Source organism: Setaria viridis, chromosome 1 (genome assembly GCF_005286985.2).
Source record: "Setaria viridis chromosome 1, Setaria_viridis_v4.0, whole genome shotgun sequence".
Taxonomy (NCBI): domain Eukaryota; kingdom Viridiplantae; phylum Streptophyta; class Magnoliopsida; order Poales; family Poaceae; genus Setaria; species Setaria viridis.
The window spans coordinates 25,820,162-25,834,640 of NC_048263.2; the positions used below are offsets into that span (position 1 = coordinate 25,820,162).

The following is a 14,479-nucleotide window of genomic DNA, read 5'->3' on the forward strand; positions in this document are numbered from 1 at the left end:
ACCAGTGCCACGCGTGATGCTTAGTTTCTGTACTTGGTTACATTTTCTTTGATGATCCCTGCCACATAAGTGCTTGGACTGAATCAGCATAGTATTGCAAGCCGTAGCAATGGATTTGATGATTGGCGGAAGGGACACAAAACCGAACACAAATTCCGCTATATTTACATCTCTCTGTAAGTGAAAAACACACGCGCGCGCGCACTCACACCCTGGGCGTGTGGAACTTTGTTGGCGAGTGCTGATTAAACCTCAATAATCTAAAACCCTGTTCTATTCGTTCCCTTCCTGCCTTTTCTCTTGCACGATTGCATCTGCTGGTTCTTGATCGTGGCATTGGTGATGATGGACATCTTCTGGTTCTTCCTCCTCCGGCTGGGGCTGCGTGAACTGGAGCTTGAACCGGCCGCCCTCCCGGCGCGCCTGGAGCAGCTCCCGGGACGGTATCCTCAACTCCCGCAGCACCAGGCGGCCGCCCTCGCGGTGAGGCCGGAGGTAGAGCCACGGCTTCCCGCCGGCCCCGATCACCGAAATCGGCGGTGGGAACAGCGCCGGCCTCCCGCTCCTCGCCCTCCCCGGCTCGTCACCGTCGTCGTCGCGGTGCTGCCTCTTGCACGGCATCACGGCCTGCCTGAGTTCGGCGCCGGCGTCGTCGCCGTTGTTGTTGACGTCGTCGGAGAGGTCGCTGAGATCGATGTCGCCGGAGCTCTCGGAGCCGAGGCCCTCGGTGCAGATCCCGAGGTGCCGTGAAAAGAAGGACGGAGGCGCCTTGGACGACGGTCGTGGCAGCGGCGGCGGAGGAGGGGGAGGTGGCGGCGGTGCTGCTTCTGTGTCATCATCGAAGTTGATGAGGAACGGGCCCGGTGGTACCTGTGAGGAGGATCTCGCCGGCGCCAGCGGCGGCGGCGGCGGCGGGCCGGTCGTCCCCTGGTACCCGTATGCGCACGCGGTCGCGGCCATGCGCGCGCGCGTGGTGAGGCGAACTCGCTCTCTTCCTTGATGTGGCCGGGCCTGAGCCGTTGGCGTCCAGAGATATAGGAGGGGAGGCGATATGGGAGCCCGGGACTCGTGGCCGCGCCCTGGGACGCCTTGAAGAGGGCGGTGGCCAGTGGCGGCTGCTGCGGCGCCCCTGCGCGCGGGGCAGCGGCCAGCGCGGGGGTGGATGGGCCGGACTCGGGGTTACGATCAGATCAGATCGGGGCGCGCGGTTACGCCTCTCGCCAAGCGATCCCCCTGCTGGATTCCGGGCTGGAAAATCGCGTGCGGGGTCACGGTGATCCACTCGGTTTTGAGCTGTTTTTATCTTTCGGCAACGAACGTTATTACGGCGGATGTGGATCGGGTTCCTGGAGACCGGCAGGGTTTCGCGTGGCTCGCCTTTTGACCGGGCGCCCGCGGCGACGCGGCGTAGCGCAAGCAAATGCCAGTCGATGGCTGCCTGATTTTGCTCGATCTCGTCGTTGCACATGCCGGATTTAATTAGCGAAATCCGCGACCTGCTGGCCAGTTTGGGTTTGGCACCTCATCGTATCGACGGTTTGTATATCTGGGTGAGAGAGGTACGGAGCGAGGAAGGAAAGACGGATCGGGATTCAACATGGCAAGCAACTGACGAGTGGGGGAAGTGATGGTTCGATTCCTGATCCGAGGAATGGAGCTGATCGATGTGGGGCGCGGGTGGATAAAAATGGTCCGGCTAGGGGTTTTGCACCCACAGTTACCGTAGTGCTGTTGTAAAGGGAAATGCTTTCCCATGCAGCTCGCTAGCCCTTGACTTGATTGATAAGTGAACCAACTACCCAGATGATCGAGCCAATTGATCTTCTGGTTAGAACACGGTCATACAGAGGGATTGTACGATATAGCAGGAAAACATCTCATTTAAGCAATTGTGGCTGCTGGTATTTCATTTTATATTTTCATTCATACTCAACGCTGTGTATTTTCATACAAGGGGATACCCTCTACTAGAAACTCGGATGCTCAGGCACGCACATACTTTCAGCAATGATGGATCGATCCCTTGTTGGAACTTCCTGCAGAGGAGGTTCACAAGGCACAGAACGCCATCCACGGGCGGACCTTTTGCCGCTCTACCCTAGCCAATGGCAACCGACGAAGCACTGACCCGGCAACGCAGACCAATTATTGTATGTCTCCATCGACCCCGTCCAATTAATTTCGGATCTTCTGTTCACCAGAGTCAGAGCTCACCTTCGCCAATTACAAGTACTTTGACAACGAAGGAGGTGACTGTGATTGGGCAGAAGCTATCTACCGACCGATGGCACCTTTCAGTTTCATGTGAAATGGGGAGAAACATGAAAATGAGTCCCCTGAGCTGTTTATTTGATGCACAACTGAATTAGACAATCCTCTAAAAAACACGTTTGTACTTGTAATGTGTTTTCAAAAAAGATCTAAAAATTTAGAGCATATACAGAAAAATAGAGAGCTACTACTTTCCCAGGAAACATCTTGAGTAGCCAACATCTAGAAAATTATCAAGGTAGTTGTGCTCAATTTCAGCATTAATCTACTATTTACATGCAACTTTTGATGATGGATGATGTACTAGTTACACATGTTTAGACAAAAGATGCACCATACATGCCCTTAAATTGCCTAGAATGATAATCTTGTAAATTTAGTTATCTAATTGTGTAACTTGGTTAACTGATATACAGAAAAGGGAATCAAAAGAATCCAAGTCATATAGAGAGAAGTTAACATAATGTCACTGATCCAAAAAAGATAAAAATGTATCCATACAGAGAGGCATGCAATTTACAGACACATGGATAAAAACAAAAGCAAATGAACAGATCAGAGAAATGACACAAAAAAGTAGTTCCTACCTGAGTTCTCCCTCCCAGAAATCCTCAGCTCCTCTACATACAAGTATAGCAGTGATAAAAGCATATTGAGTCCATACCTTGTAAGCCAAGGCCATGGCAAGCAAAAGCACAGGCAGGCATACCTTGTATAGCAACCATTTATGTAAAAACTACATAAGCATGGAAATTACCAAGTACTTAATAAGTAAAAAAAAGTACACACTTATATTAAATTATTTCTCTTCATTCAAAATCACAAAAATAAATGATATTTCACCTAATTAGAACAAAAATAGCTTCATACTTTCTTAGTCGCAGCCAAATCAAAGATACGCAAGCGGATATTGTCCAGTCAGTAGGTTGGGCCGCTTAACAAGTATGACTTACATTTTAAATGAAATAAATCTTGAGAGTTGTTACTCACGAAATGGAGGCGAAGGAACAGAACATAACTTTTCTCAGAAACAAAGGTAAGATGTATTTTCTCCCTGCCAACCCCAAATTTGTGACCTGCTTGATTCATGCCCCCAACACAAAATTTTAGCTCGACTCCCTGGGAAGTAAAACAAACAGGCCCATCGACAAAATGTTCTGACAAGAACTCGAAACTGTATGTATCTGGTATAAACTTGAAATAAAGGAAAGATCAAAGATAATTTCTGTATCACACTAGACACAAATTAATCTGAACTCTTAACATTCACATGCACGAATCAGTCTAGCCTACATTGTTAAATGTACTCGTGAAACAACATTTACACTCGCATCTTCAGAAATGGGCGTGATATGATCACAAGAATTTGCAAATGTTCATGCTCATAGGCTGCAACAATGTGCACAGGTGATGTATAATAAACTAGCAGTCTCACCTCCCTTCCTCATCGTCTATTGATCTATCTTTCACTATCCATCCTCTTACACAGAGCAACGTCTAGTGGGAAGGCTCACAGTAGACGCTTCTCCCCACTTGCTTCTCTTGAAACTGCTCAAGTACTACAAAGAAGGGATGTCCTACAGGCAGGAACTACAGACAAATGATGTGGTGTTCTAAAAAGAACAAAAGATTTAGGAGTGCCATATCATAATCTTTACAGGAACAAAAGTATTTTCAGGGTAGCAGTTTGGTGCTTCCCTCCTAAAATTGGTTGAGACCTAAAGAACAGGAGAAGGCATTTGCACCCCATGGACAACATCATCCTCTGTGATTGCTAGTAACAACAGCAAAAAAATTCTGAAAGGAAAAAAAAATCACCGCTGCAAAAGGTGAATGAACTGGACTAACCTGACCTATCATCCCCAATTTAACACAACCTGACCTAGAATCAGACATAGTCTGCCCTAAAATTCCCAAATCGAACACCTACAAACCACAGATCCAACCTAATAGGCCACAGATCAGGCACAAACCGAAGAGTTCGACAAATCGAACACCAATGGGCCACAAATCGAACCATGAAAAACAAAAATTCCAACGAATCCAAGGGGAAAAACACCGTGCAGCAGGACGAGATGGAGATGAACTACCTGGTCTGCTCTGTTTGCTCAGATCAGATCCACCGCCGACCGCTCGTTCCCACGCACATAGCGGCACAGCCAACATACAATCACCTCCTTTGCTGGCTGGGATTGAGAAATGGTGGAGGAACGGCATTGAGATGTCTTCAAGATCGAGATGGAGTCCATGGAGGCGAACAGGGGAACACGAGCAACAGAGCAGCAAACGGGCACAACTCGACTCACAAGCAGACCCGATAACAGCAAACCGGCACAACATCGGACAGCTCACAACGAGGGTGTTCGAGAGACGGGGGGTTAAAACCTTCGCATTGGATGTTCAGTGCTAATTAGAAAGATTAAATATAAGTTAATTATAAAACTAATCGCAGAACCTCTAGGTTAAATCGCGAGACGAATCTATTAAATCTAATTAATCCATCATTAGCAAATGGTTACTGTAGCACAACATTGTCAAATCATGAACTAATTAGGCTTAATAGATTCATCTCGCGATTTAGCCTATGGGTTGTGCAATTAGTTTTATAATTAACATATGTTTAATACTCCTAATTAGTGTCAAACATCTGATATGACAGGGCTAAAGTTAAGCCCGTGTCTCCCAAACACCCCAACATCGACTGACGGATAAGCAAATTCTCACACACCGGGTGTTTGGTTGTACGTAGTCCCTGGCGTATCGAATGTTTAGATACTAATTAGGAAAATTAAATATGAGTTAATTATAAAACCAATTGCACAGATGGAGGTTAATTCGCGAGATGAATCTATTAATCATAATTAGTCTATAATTTGATAATGTGATGCTACAGTAAATATGTGCTAATCATGAATTAATTAGGCTTACTAGATTCATCTTGCGAATTAGCCTCTATCTGTACAATTAATTTTGTAATTAATCTATATTCAATACTCCTAATTAGTATCTAAATATTCGATGTAACAAGGACTAAAGTCCGTGGAACCATACACGCCTAAATCTCTAAAAGAAGTGCTATGGGTGTTAAAAGGTTGTTTTTTTTGGCTTTGACCGATGCTTGATCTAAGATAGCGTTTGGTTCGTAAGTCGTAACGTAATGCCGGTACAAATCCGGTTAAACACGTTTGGTTTGATGTAGTCAGTAATCAGGTACCCTGTAATCGGATACTGCGGTATTCATATCTGGTTCCCCCCGTCCACCGTTGTTATCAGTTCACGTTACCGCTCCGAGAGTCCGAGGCGCCGTCTCCACCATCTCCTGTTTGCTGGCGGCGCGAGGAGTACCGCCCGTGACCGCAGCGCTGAGGCTCAGGAATCAACCCTCCTCCGAATACGCCCGTCCATCTCTGGCGCGCGAGCAGCTCCGCCCCCTTCGTCTTCCCCTGCGCAAAAGCGGCTGCGCGAGGAGCTTCATGTGTGCAGTGCGCTGTCCCGCGGCAAGAGCAGCATCAATTACTTCTTCCCTCTTCGTTCAGATGTGTTTCTTCTACAAGGCCGGCTTCCTGCTACCTCGGTGGGAGCATCGATGCAGTGCAGTACGCAGTTGTTCCCCAACGAGCTGAGCAGGATTATGCAAGCATCTATCCTTTTTGGCAGTCAATGCCGGTGTGACATGAGGTGATAGACACTGTAATCTGATACTGTTACATTCTAAAACCAAGCACTTGTTTAATTTCTAAATTGGGAGTGGCAAAGTTTGCATTTTACCATAAATGTGCAACTGTAGCATTTCGTTTGTATTTGTGAATTATTATCCTAACATTGACTAATTAGGCTCAAAAGATTCGTCTTGCAAAGTACAACAAAACTGTATAATTAGTTTTTGATTTCATCTACATTTAGTACTCCATGCATGTACCGCAAGTTTGATGGGATAGAAAATCTTCCTTTTATATAGTGTCAAAGTTGGGAAAAAGAGGGAACTTACGAGGCCTAAACAAAGAAGGCCTAAACAAAGAGTGCAATAGAGTGCAACAGGTGATCACACGTCTGATTACGCTGCAACTTGATTCTATTTTCATTTACGTTACCGCTGGTTGAACCAAACGCCATTGAAAAGACGCATAAAAGTAGGTGCATAACTGCAGATAAGACAAATGTGCGAGAGCAAGACACAATTGCACGCACGCACGATTCATGAAACTAGGATGATCGAAGCCTGAGGTGAACAATTAAACGCAACGCATGTACAACCAGAATGTTAGGACTTAGGACCATAAGCAATTACGAGGATGGAGGATCTTTTATACAACTTCAGAATTTAGAGCTATGTTTGTAACCCCGCGTATAACAAAGTGTATTTCACGTTAAAAACAATAAATAAAAAGGCTGTGAGTTAACCTCCGAAAAAAAGTCTTGTACTGGATGATAACAATTTAAACAAGTGGTTGATAGTGTGGCGATTGTCTTATATAACTCGCAATGTAGAACATTGCATTTGCACCTCCTATTGTATCCTATAGATGAACATGATACGAGATGACGTGTTTGGTGCTTCATTATGTGGGCCCCACCGGCAGCAGCCTTGTGTCCTTGTGCTCAGTTTTCTCTGTGGGCTTCGTTCTTTTACAGGCATCACTAACGCGTTGCGAACGGACTTGTAGGCCGGCTTCACGTCAGTGCAATGTCGCTTGCACGTTGGCGAGGTGGGACTACCACAGAGGATAGGATGCTAGGTGCTGCCACTGCTCACTGCCGTGCTATACTACTGCTATGATGCGGGACAGGCAGACTCACGGGTGTTTGGATATTTATTCCGGAATAAAATTCATATCACATCGAATATTTGAAGACTAATTAGGCTAATTATACAGATGGAGGCTAATTCACGAGATGAATTTATTAAGCCTAATTAATCCATCGTTAGTTAGCACATATTTACTATAGCATCACATTATCAAATCATGGACTAATTAAGCTTAATAGATTCATCTCACAAATTAACCTCCATCTGTGTAATTGGTTTTGTAATTAGTCTATGTTTAATAATCCTAATTAGTATCTAAATATTCGATGTGATAGGAATTTTAGGAGCCCCTAAATAACCAAACACCCCCTTAGTTCACATGTAATGTGGCCCAGTGCCTGTGGTAGCCTCCATGCTTCAATGCGGGTGGGTGCGGCCCACTAGGGGTGTTTGGCAGCACTTCACTTTAGGAAAATTAGCTCCACTTCACCAACTCTAAAAACTCACAGCCAAACACGTCTAGCTCCACCAACTCCAGCTCCAGAAAAAAGTGGAGCTAGGGGTCAGATCCACGTTTTTTTGCATTACCTCAAGGGGTGCTAAAAACTCCAGTTTCAGACCTCCTCATGGAGTTAGTGAGTATTTACCTAACATTGCTACTCAATACACAACTTACCGGTTCGCGAAATAAAAGAAAAAATCTCGTGGCCCCCTCATCCCGTCGCTCCCCCACCTCCCACGAACCCTGGCAGCCTTGGCACGCTAGGCCATGGCAGCCTTGGCGACCTAGGCGCCGCCGACTGAGCCTCTTTGGGCGGGTCCAGGGGTGGCGGCGGCTCCTGCGGACTCCGGCCGTTACAGAGCAGAAGCACCTGCAGTGCTAGCACCATCTCGCCCAGGCGGCAGGCTCCATGGAGGTCCCTCATCGACGCCTGCTCCCACAACGGGACCTCAATTTGGCTGCGCCGGATCTCGATTTGGCTATGCCGAACCTCAATTTGGCGAGCTCGATGTGCAATGGAGGGGAGCCGGGTCGTCGTGTGACTGCGTGAGCTTGTTCCTGTGTGGGCACGAGGCATATGAGGACCCCCGCGCAGGCTCCACAAGCTGGTGGCAGCTGAATGATTGGTAGAAGAAGAATAAGATTTCATCTAAGAGGAAATCGAAAAAACACAAATCGATTTGAGGCAAAGAATCCACGGGGAAATCAATAGCTCCAAGAAAATAGAGATTGAAGCTAATAAATAGGATTGGGTGTAGGCCGTGGCCGTGGCTGCAACCTTCTAGGCATATGAACTAATTTGTAATGACGAGGTTGATTTTTGTACCGTATTTGTTGCGCCCTTTCGTTCGGTATAACATTATTTGGTTGAACGTTTTTAGTGAACATTATTGGATGGAACATCTCATTTTATATCTTGCCATGCTCATTGTTGAGCTAGTTTTTTTTCCCAGCGATAGTACTGTAACAGTGGGCAAAAAACAAAATAAGCACTATCCAGAATACTTAAAATACAACCAGCCATCCACTGTGGGCAAAATAGAACATTCCCACCAAATTCTCATATTTCTGGAGCTGGAGCACTACAATCTGTCAAATACGTACAATATCTTCATATTTTTCTGGAGTTGGTGGAGTAGAGCTGGGAAAGCGTGGAGCTAGTTTTTGGGAAGTTAATAATAGAAATTAGAATTCACGAGAAGCTGGCTCGTTTGCTGTTTTTTTTCCATTTCTTTCCCTTTTTCATGTTATTTTTTTCTTTGCAAGTCCCTACTTTTGGTTTGCCCAAGTATTTCATAACAACAAAAAATAATATTTATGGGTAATATATCAAGTCAAATGACACATTTCATGGATGAATATGTGCCAAGTCAAACATTATAAGTCTGATCCATCCACCTTCCTGGTATCATGCTACGTGATTATAACTAGGATATCATCTATTGTTAATATGGTTTTTAAATATAAACTACTAGTAGTTGAAATTTAGACTCATTTATATAGCATATATGTATATTTCAGCGAGCGTAGCTCAACTAGTAAGGTTTCTTATGGTGGAACCTGCTCATCAGGGTTCGAGTCCTCGACTCGACACTGGCGCTCGCATTTGCCTGTCGGCAGCGAGGCGTTAGTGGTGACTTCGTCAATCTCGAGGATTTGCTAGCTTAGTCTTTTGGATGTGTTTATAAAGGTAGGGTTGCGTGCGTGTGTTCATAGGGGCAAGTGTGCGTCCTGTATGTTTCAAAAAATATATGTATGTTTTCATAAGCTACCCAAATCCGAAAAGAATATGAAATCGACAATACGTATGACCGTAACCCTACCCAATCATATTACACCCCTACCTACCCCGTTTCCGATGGATCGTGGACCGAAAAAAAATACGAAATCGACAATACGTCTCTCGCTCGCCAGACTCCAGTCGAAACAGCAGCGTTCACCATAGCCGAAGCAGTCCAAGCTACCAGCAGCAGGTTCACACAGAGAGAGAAAAGGGAGGGAGGAGATGGCTAGGGACGGCGACGAGGGGAGGAAGGTGGCCGTCGCCGCCGTCCAGTTCGCCTGCACCGACGTCGAGTCTGACAACTTCGCCACCGCCGAGAGGTATGACTGCATCCGCAACCCATCCCTGTTCTGGTGTCTCGTCCCAAAGATCCAATGCCCCGTTCGGCAGCGCTAGTTGTGGCTACCGCTGCTGGCTTCTGCTGCTAGCGGCTGCATAAAACGTTAGCTGTCTCCTGTCTGGTTTAGCTGCATATCGGTGCACTTGCTTTGATTCAGTCGTGATTTGAGGACCCTATACGAAAATGCGGTTAGCACTATGCAAAAAGAAGATTCCTCATCACATCAAATTTGCGGTACATGCATAGAGTACTAAATGTAGACGAAATTAAAAACTAATTGCACAGTTTTGTTGTACTTTGCGAGACGAATCTTTTGAGCCTAATTAGTCAATGTTTGGACAATAATTCACAAATACAAACGAAACGCTACAGTGTGCTACAGTGCTGGCACAGTAATTTTGGCACTCCAAATTTTGGCAACTAAACAAGGCCTACGTGCTCCACTGCTCCTAGCCTCCTAGTATACCTTTTGGTGTTTCTGCTAGGATTTGCGACGATCTCTATGCTGAGGGGGTGTTGGGATACTTAGGTGCTAAACTTTAGTAGTGACACATCGAATGTTCGGATGCTAATTAGAAGGACTAAACATGATCTAATTATAAAACTAATTGCAGAACCCCTATGCTATTTCGTGAGACGAATCTATTAAACCTAATTAATCCATCATTAGCAAATGGTTACTGTAGCACTACATTGTCAAATCATGGACTAATTAGGCTTAATAGATTTGTCTCGCGAATTAGACTCCATCTGTGCAATTAGTTTTGTAATTGGCCTATATTTAATACTCCTAATTAGCATCCAAACATCCGATGTGACATGTGCTAAACTTTAGCATGGGGTATCCATACACCCCTGAACTACTGCTTTCGATAGCTGTGAACTTGTTTGCCTCGATATTCTGATTCTGTACATGTTCTGTGACTGGATAATGCAGTGAGAATATACATGCCTCTCTCTGTACCATGACTGCTGATGTTGTTGCAGAACAATAGTATTAACCAATGGCCTTGCTACTTTAGAACTATCCAAAATCCTGACACTAAGGGCGCCTCGAGCTATTTTAGCTCGTGTCACATCGAATATTCAGAGGTTAATTAGGAGGACTAAATATGAGTTAATTATAAAACTAATTGCACAGATGGAGGCTAAACGGCAAGACGAATCTATTAAACCTAATTAATCCATCATTAGCAAATATTTACTGCAGCACATTGTCAAATCATGGACTAATTAGGCTTAATAGATTCATCTCGCCGTTTAACCTCCATCTGTGTAATGAGTTTTGTAAATAGTCCACGTTTAATACTTTTAATTAGTATCTAAACATTCGATGTGGCAGGTGCTAAAAATAAGCAAGTGAAACCAAACGCTCCCTAAATATAGTGTCTCTGTTTTCATTTTCTCATTCTGTTAAGCTTTGACTTACTACAGTACAGGACAACTATGATGTATGACAGTGAAAGCGCCATCCATTTGCTTAGGTCGTTCAAACTCTATAGTATTGGTTTGTACGCTAACCACCACAGTGCATATCCAGCAAGCGTATACTTGTCTCCCTTACCGATCTCAAACTATTTTCTATTTCTCTATATATTTGAACAAATCTATTCCAAAACCTTGTACTGTTTTGACTTGGAGCCACCGTGAAAGAATTGAAGCGCATTTTCCTCATCACCTTCAAATAAAAGCCATTTACGTTGATGACTCAGTTTTGACACTCTGATAGGAACAACTCTTTTTCTTAAGTTCGTTTATGTCATTTTCGCAATAGCAGTTCCCTTTGAATTGTTGTTACTGTGCCCTGTCGTTTCCATTGTCATTCAACCCTGTGGTTCTAGTTACCTGTTACCCTGGGTACGGTGAACTTGCACACCTATAAGCTTGAAAAGTGAATGAAAAAAGCAGATTCGTTCATATGCCAATTACCTTCTTGCAACACCATTGCACCATGGATTTAATCGTATGGACATTTAACTTGCAATATTTAAAATTATGTTTCAACTATAGCTATTGGAAATCCAATTTCCATGATTTGAGCTGTTCGACAGAAAAGGACTAGGAGCAAGTTATCATGTACATTTCTTGCTGTTAACCTTTGGTCCTATCACAGTACCACCCTGTTTGCATTAAACAATAAAGGTTACTGGGTTGGTCATTTATATTGTAGGTTGATTAGAGAAGCTCACAAGAAAGGCGCAAAAATTGTACTCATCCAGGTAAATTATATGATAAATAACTTTATATTTAGTGATGAACCATTGAACTTCAGTCTGCAATGTTCTGTTTTTCTTAAAAAAAAAACCTTCACATTGGAAGAGCTAATGAGTATGAATGGAGATACTCTTTATATCTAAATCCCTATGCGTGTCCTAGGAATTGTTTTAGGGTAAATATTTGTGTCAAAGCCAAAGGATGGATTTATTTCGACATGCTAAGCCTTATAAAGGGAATCCAACAATTATAAGGTATATTTGCCTCTTCATGCTTGAAACATGTTGAAATTTAGCCAGTAACAGTTCATTATATCCTTTAAAATACACGCACATTTTCCCTCGTGGTCCACAGGATGCAAAAACTTGCTAAGGAGCTGCATGTTGTAATACCAGTCAGTTTTTTGGAAGAAGCAAACAATGCCCATTACAATTCGGTGGCTGTTATCGATGCTGGTGGCACTGATCTTGGCCTATACCGTAAATCACATATTCCAGATGCACCAGGTATGCCTGCCATTTTTTTTTTGGTCTGATACACTATAACTGGGATTGTGTCATCTAAACAAGTTATTTTGTTTGTCAGGCTACCAAGAGAAATTTTATTTTAACCCAGGTGACACTGGCTTTAAGGTAAACCTGCTATTTTTGAACTAGGCTACGCATCAGTTAGATGCATATATATCAGCAAAAACTTGTGTAATTGATGTTAATTGATTCAGGTTTTCAAAACTAAGTATGCAGCGATTGGTGTTGGTAAGTTAATTATGTGTTGTGGTAGTACTAGCTTATATTTCCCTTAGGCACAATAGGACTACAAAGAAGTCATTTGACATTTAGGTACCTCACTACTAATAATTGGTATCATAACCCATGACCTGGAAGGAATTTGTTGGGATCAGTGGTTCCCAGAATGTGCAAGGGCTTTGGTGCTTCAGGGGGCCGAAATACTACTCTTTCCCACTGCAATCGGGTCTGATCCCCACAATAGTGACCTGGATGTTGTAACAAAGGATTCCCGTGAACACTGGAAGCGTGTCATGCAAGGCCATGCTGGTGCTAACTTGGTACTTGGATAGCTCTCAGCTTCGTTTACGAATCATAAGTGTTTCTTCTATTTTCTGTAAGAATCCTTATTAGCAAAATAGTTTCGCGTTATTTCTCATGATTCACCTTTGAATTATTCAGGTTCCCCTTGTTACTTCTAACCGGATAGGCAAAGAAACTGCTGAGACTCAGCATGGCAAGAGTACTATAACCTTTTTTGGGAACTCACTCATTGCAGGTAATCCAGCTTCTGTGTCTGTTTTTATTGGGAATAGAGGAATATAACAACAATAAAATCATCATCATGATAAAAAAGATACATGGTTCTTTGCAGGTCCAACCGGAGAAATTGTTAAGCTTGCAAATGACAAAGATGAGGATGTCCTTGTAGCCGAGTTTGACCTGGACGAGATCAAGTCGACCAGGCACGGTTGGGGGCTATTCAGGGACCGCCGCCCTGATCTCTATAAAGTTCTATTGACATTGGATGGAGAGGGATCAGCATAAGCTCCACAACATTTGGACCTCTTTCTTTCCCATACTCAAGAGTGCTTTGCATGTGAGCTAGATCTATTTGATTACTGTTTTGTACATGTTATCGCACCATTTTCTTATTCCCAGCAATAAAAAAGATAAGTGACATGGTATGTAGTTTTTTAGCAAATTAAAAATTCAGACGTTAAAAAATAAATGCTCGTGTCCCCAGTTTCCTGCCAATCTTTATTTTCTTCAAAGTCAGGAATACCCCATTGTGTTAAAGAAACAGAATCACCGGATCGATTGGTTCAGTTTCAAAATATTTGCCAAAAGCTAATCATGTAACATCTAGCAGGTGAAGAAAATATATCATGCTACATTTACAAAGTATAAACTGAAAACAAGGCATACATATTGCGAGATTTTCCGTATTATCGATAATTTTTTTAAAAAAAATATATGGATAAAGTTTATAAAGTGGTCCAGAGCTCATTAATCCTATGCATTTTTTTGTAGAGTTACAAGTAAACCCAAATTATTTGCACTAGTCCATCAACCCGTGCTCCCGCACGGCTAATGTTTTTAAGTGTTATTGTATTTGAATGTTATTTAGAAATTAAACTCCTAACTAATAATCAAAATTGTTTACCTCCTACTCTCTCATTTTTTCAATACTTCGATCATTATCTTTGTCCAGTTATGATCGAATTTAATTAGTAATTACTCTATACACTTTTTCATCCACATTTATATTTTTTTTTCATTTTGTATCTCACCCCCATATATTGTGTTTAGTAAAAATCAATATTTTTCATTATTTCCTCACATACATGTATAAATGGTCTACATGGTGACACTTATCATATGTATATACCTTAACTTAGTATTTCTATATTAATAATGATATAAATAGGTAATTTAGAATCATATATTAGTTTACTTTTGTACATTTCTTGTATGATGCACACATGAGAATTAAATGAAGATTTAGGTGTACTTTAAGTTATTTTTATAACAACATAGGTGGGTAACTTAGATACAAATTTAGAATAGCATTTTAAGTTATGCTTTATAATGATATTCATGAGTAAATTAGATG

General features: G+C 42.9%; 1 protein-coding gene, 1 long non-coding RNA gene and 1 pseudogene across 3 annotated transcripts; 1 reads left to right on the top strand and 2 right to left on the bottom strand.

The window, feature by feature from the left end:
* Positions 1-92: 92 nt before the first annotated feature.
* On the bottom strand, positions 93-1,311 carry LOC117852832 (protein FANTASTIC FOUR 3). The gene has a single exon (XM_034735114.2). It carries the CDS (start codon positions 958-960, stop codon positions 274-276), a length of 687 nt encoding a protein of 228 aa, XP_034591005.1. The 5' UTR covers positions 961-1,311; the 3' UTR covers positions 93-273.
* A 569-nt stretch (positions 1,312-1,880) lies between these two features.
* LOC117852845 (uncharacterized) lies at positions 1,881-4,633 on the bottom strand. Of its 2 annotated transcripts, none has more exons than XR_004639960.2 (2): positions 2,859-4,633; positions 1,881-2,291 (listed from the first exon to the last, which is right to left on the bottom strand). It is a non-coding gene; the product is annotated as an uncharacterized lncRNA (long non-coding RNA). The 2 variants fall into 2 exon arrangements; XR_004639959.2 differs by having other exon boundaries at positions 1,881-2,341.
* Positions 4,634-9,415: 4,782 nt separating this feature from the next.
* On the top strand, positions 9,416-13,550 carry LOC117863546 (N-carbamoylputrescine amidase-like; annotated as a pseudogene).
* Positions 13,551-14,479: the final 929 nt, after the last annotated feature.

Bases quoted from the DNA above. Each gene is read 5' to 3' on its own strand.
- LOC117852832 (XM_034735114.2), bottom strand. From the start codon at position 960: ATGGCCGCGACCGCGTGCGCATACGGGTACCAGGGGACGACCGGCCCG.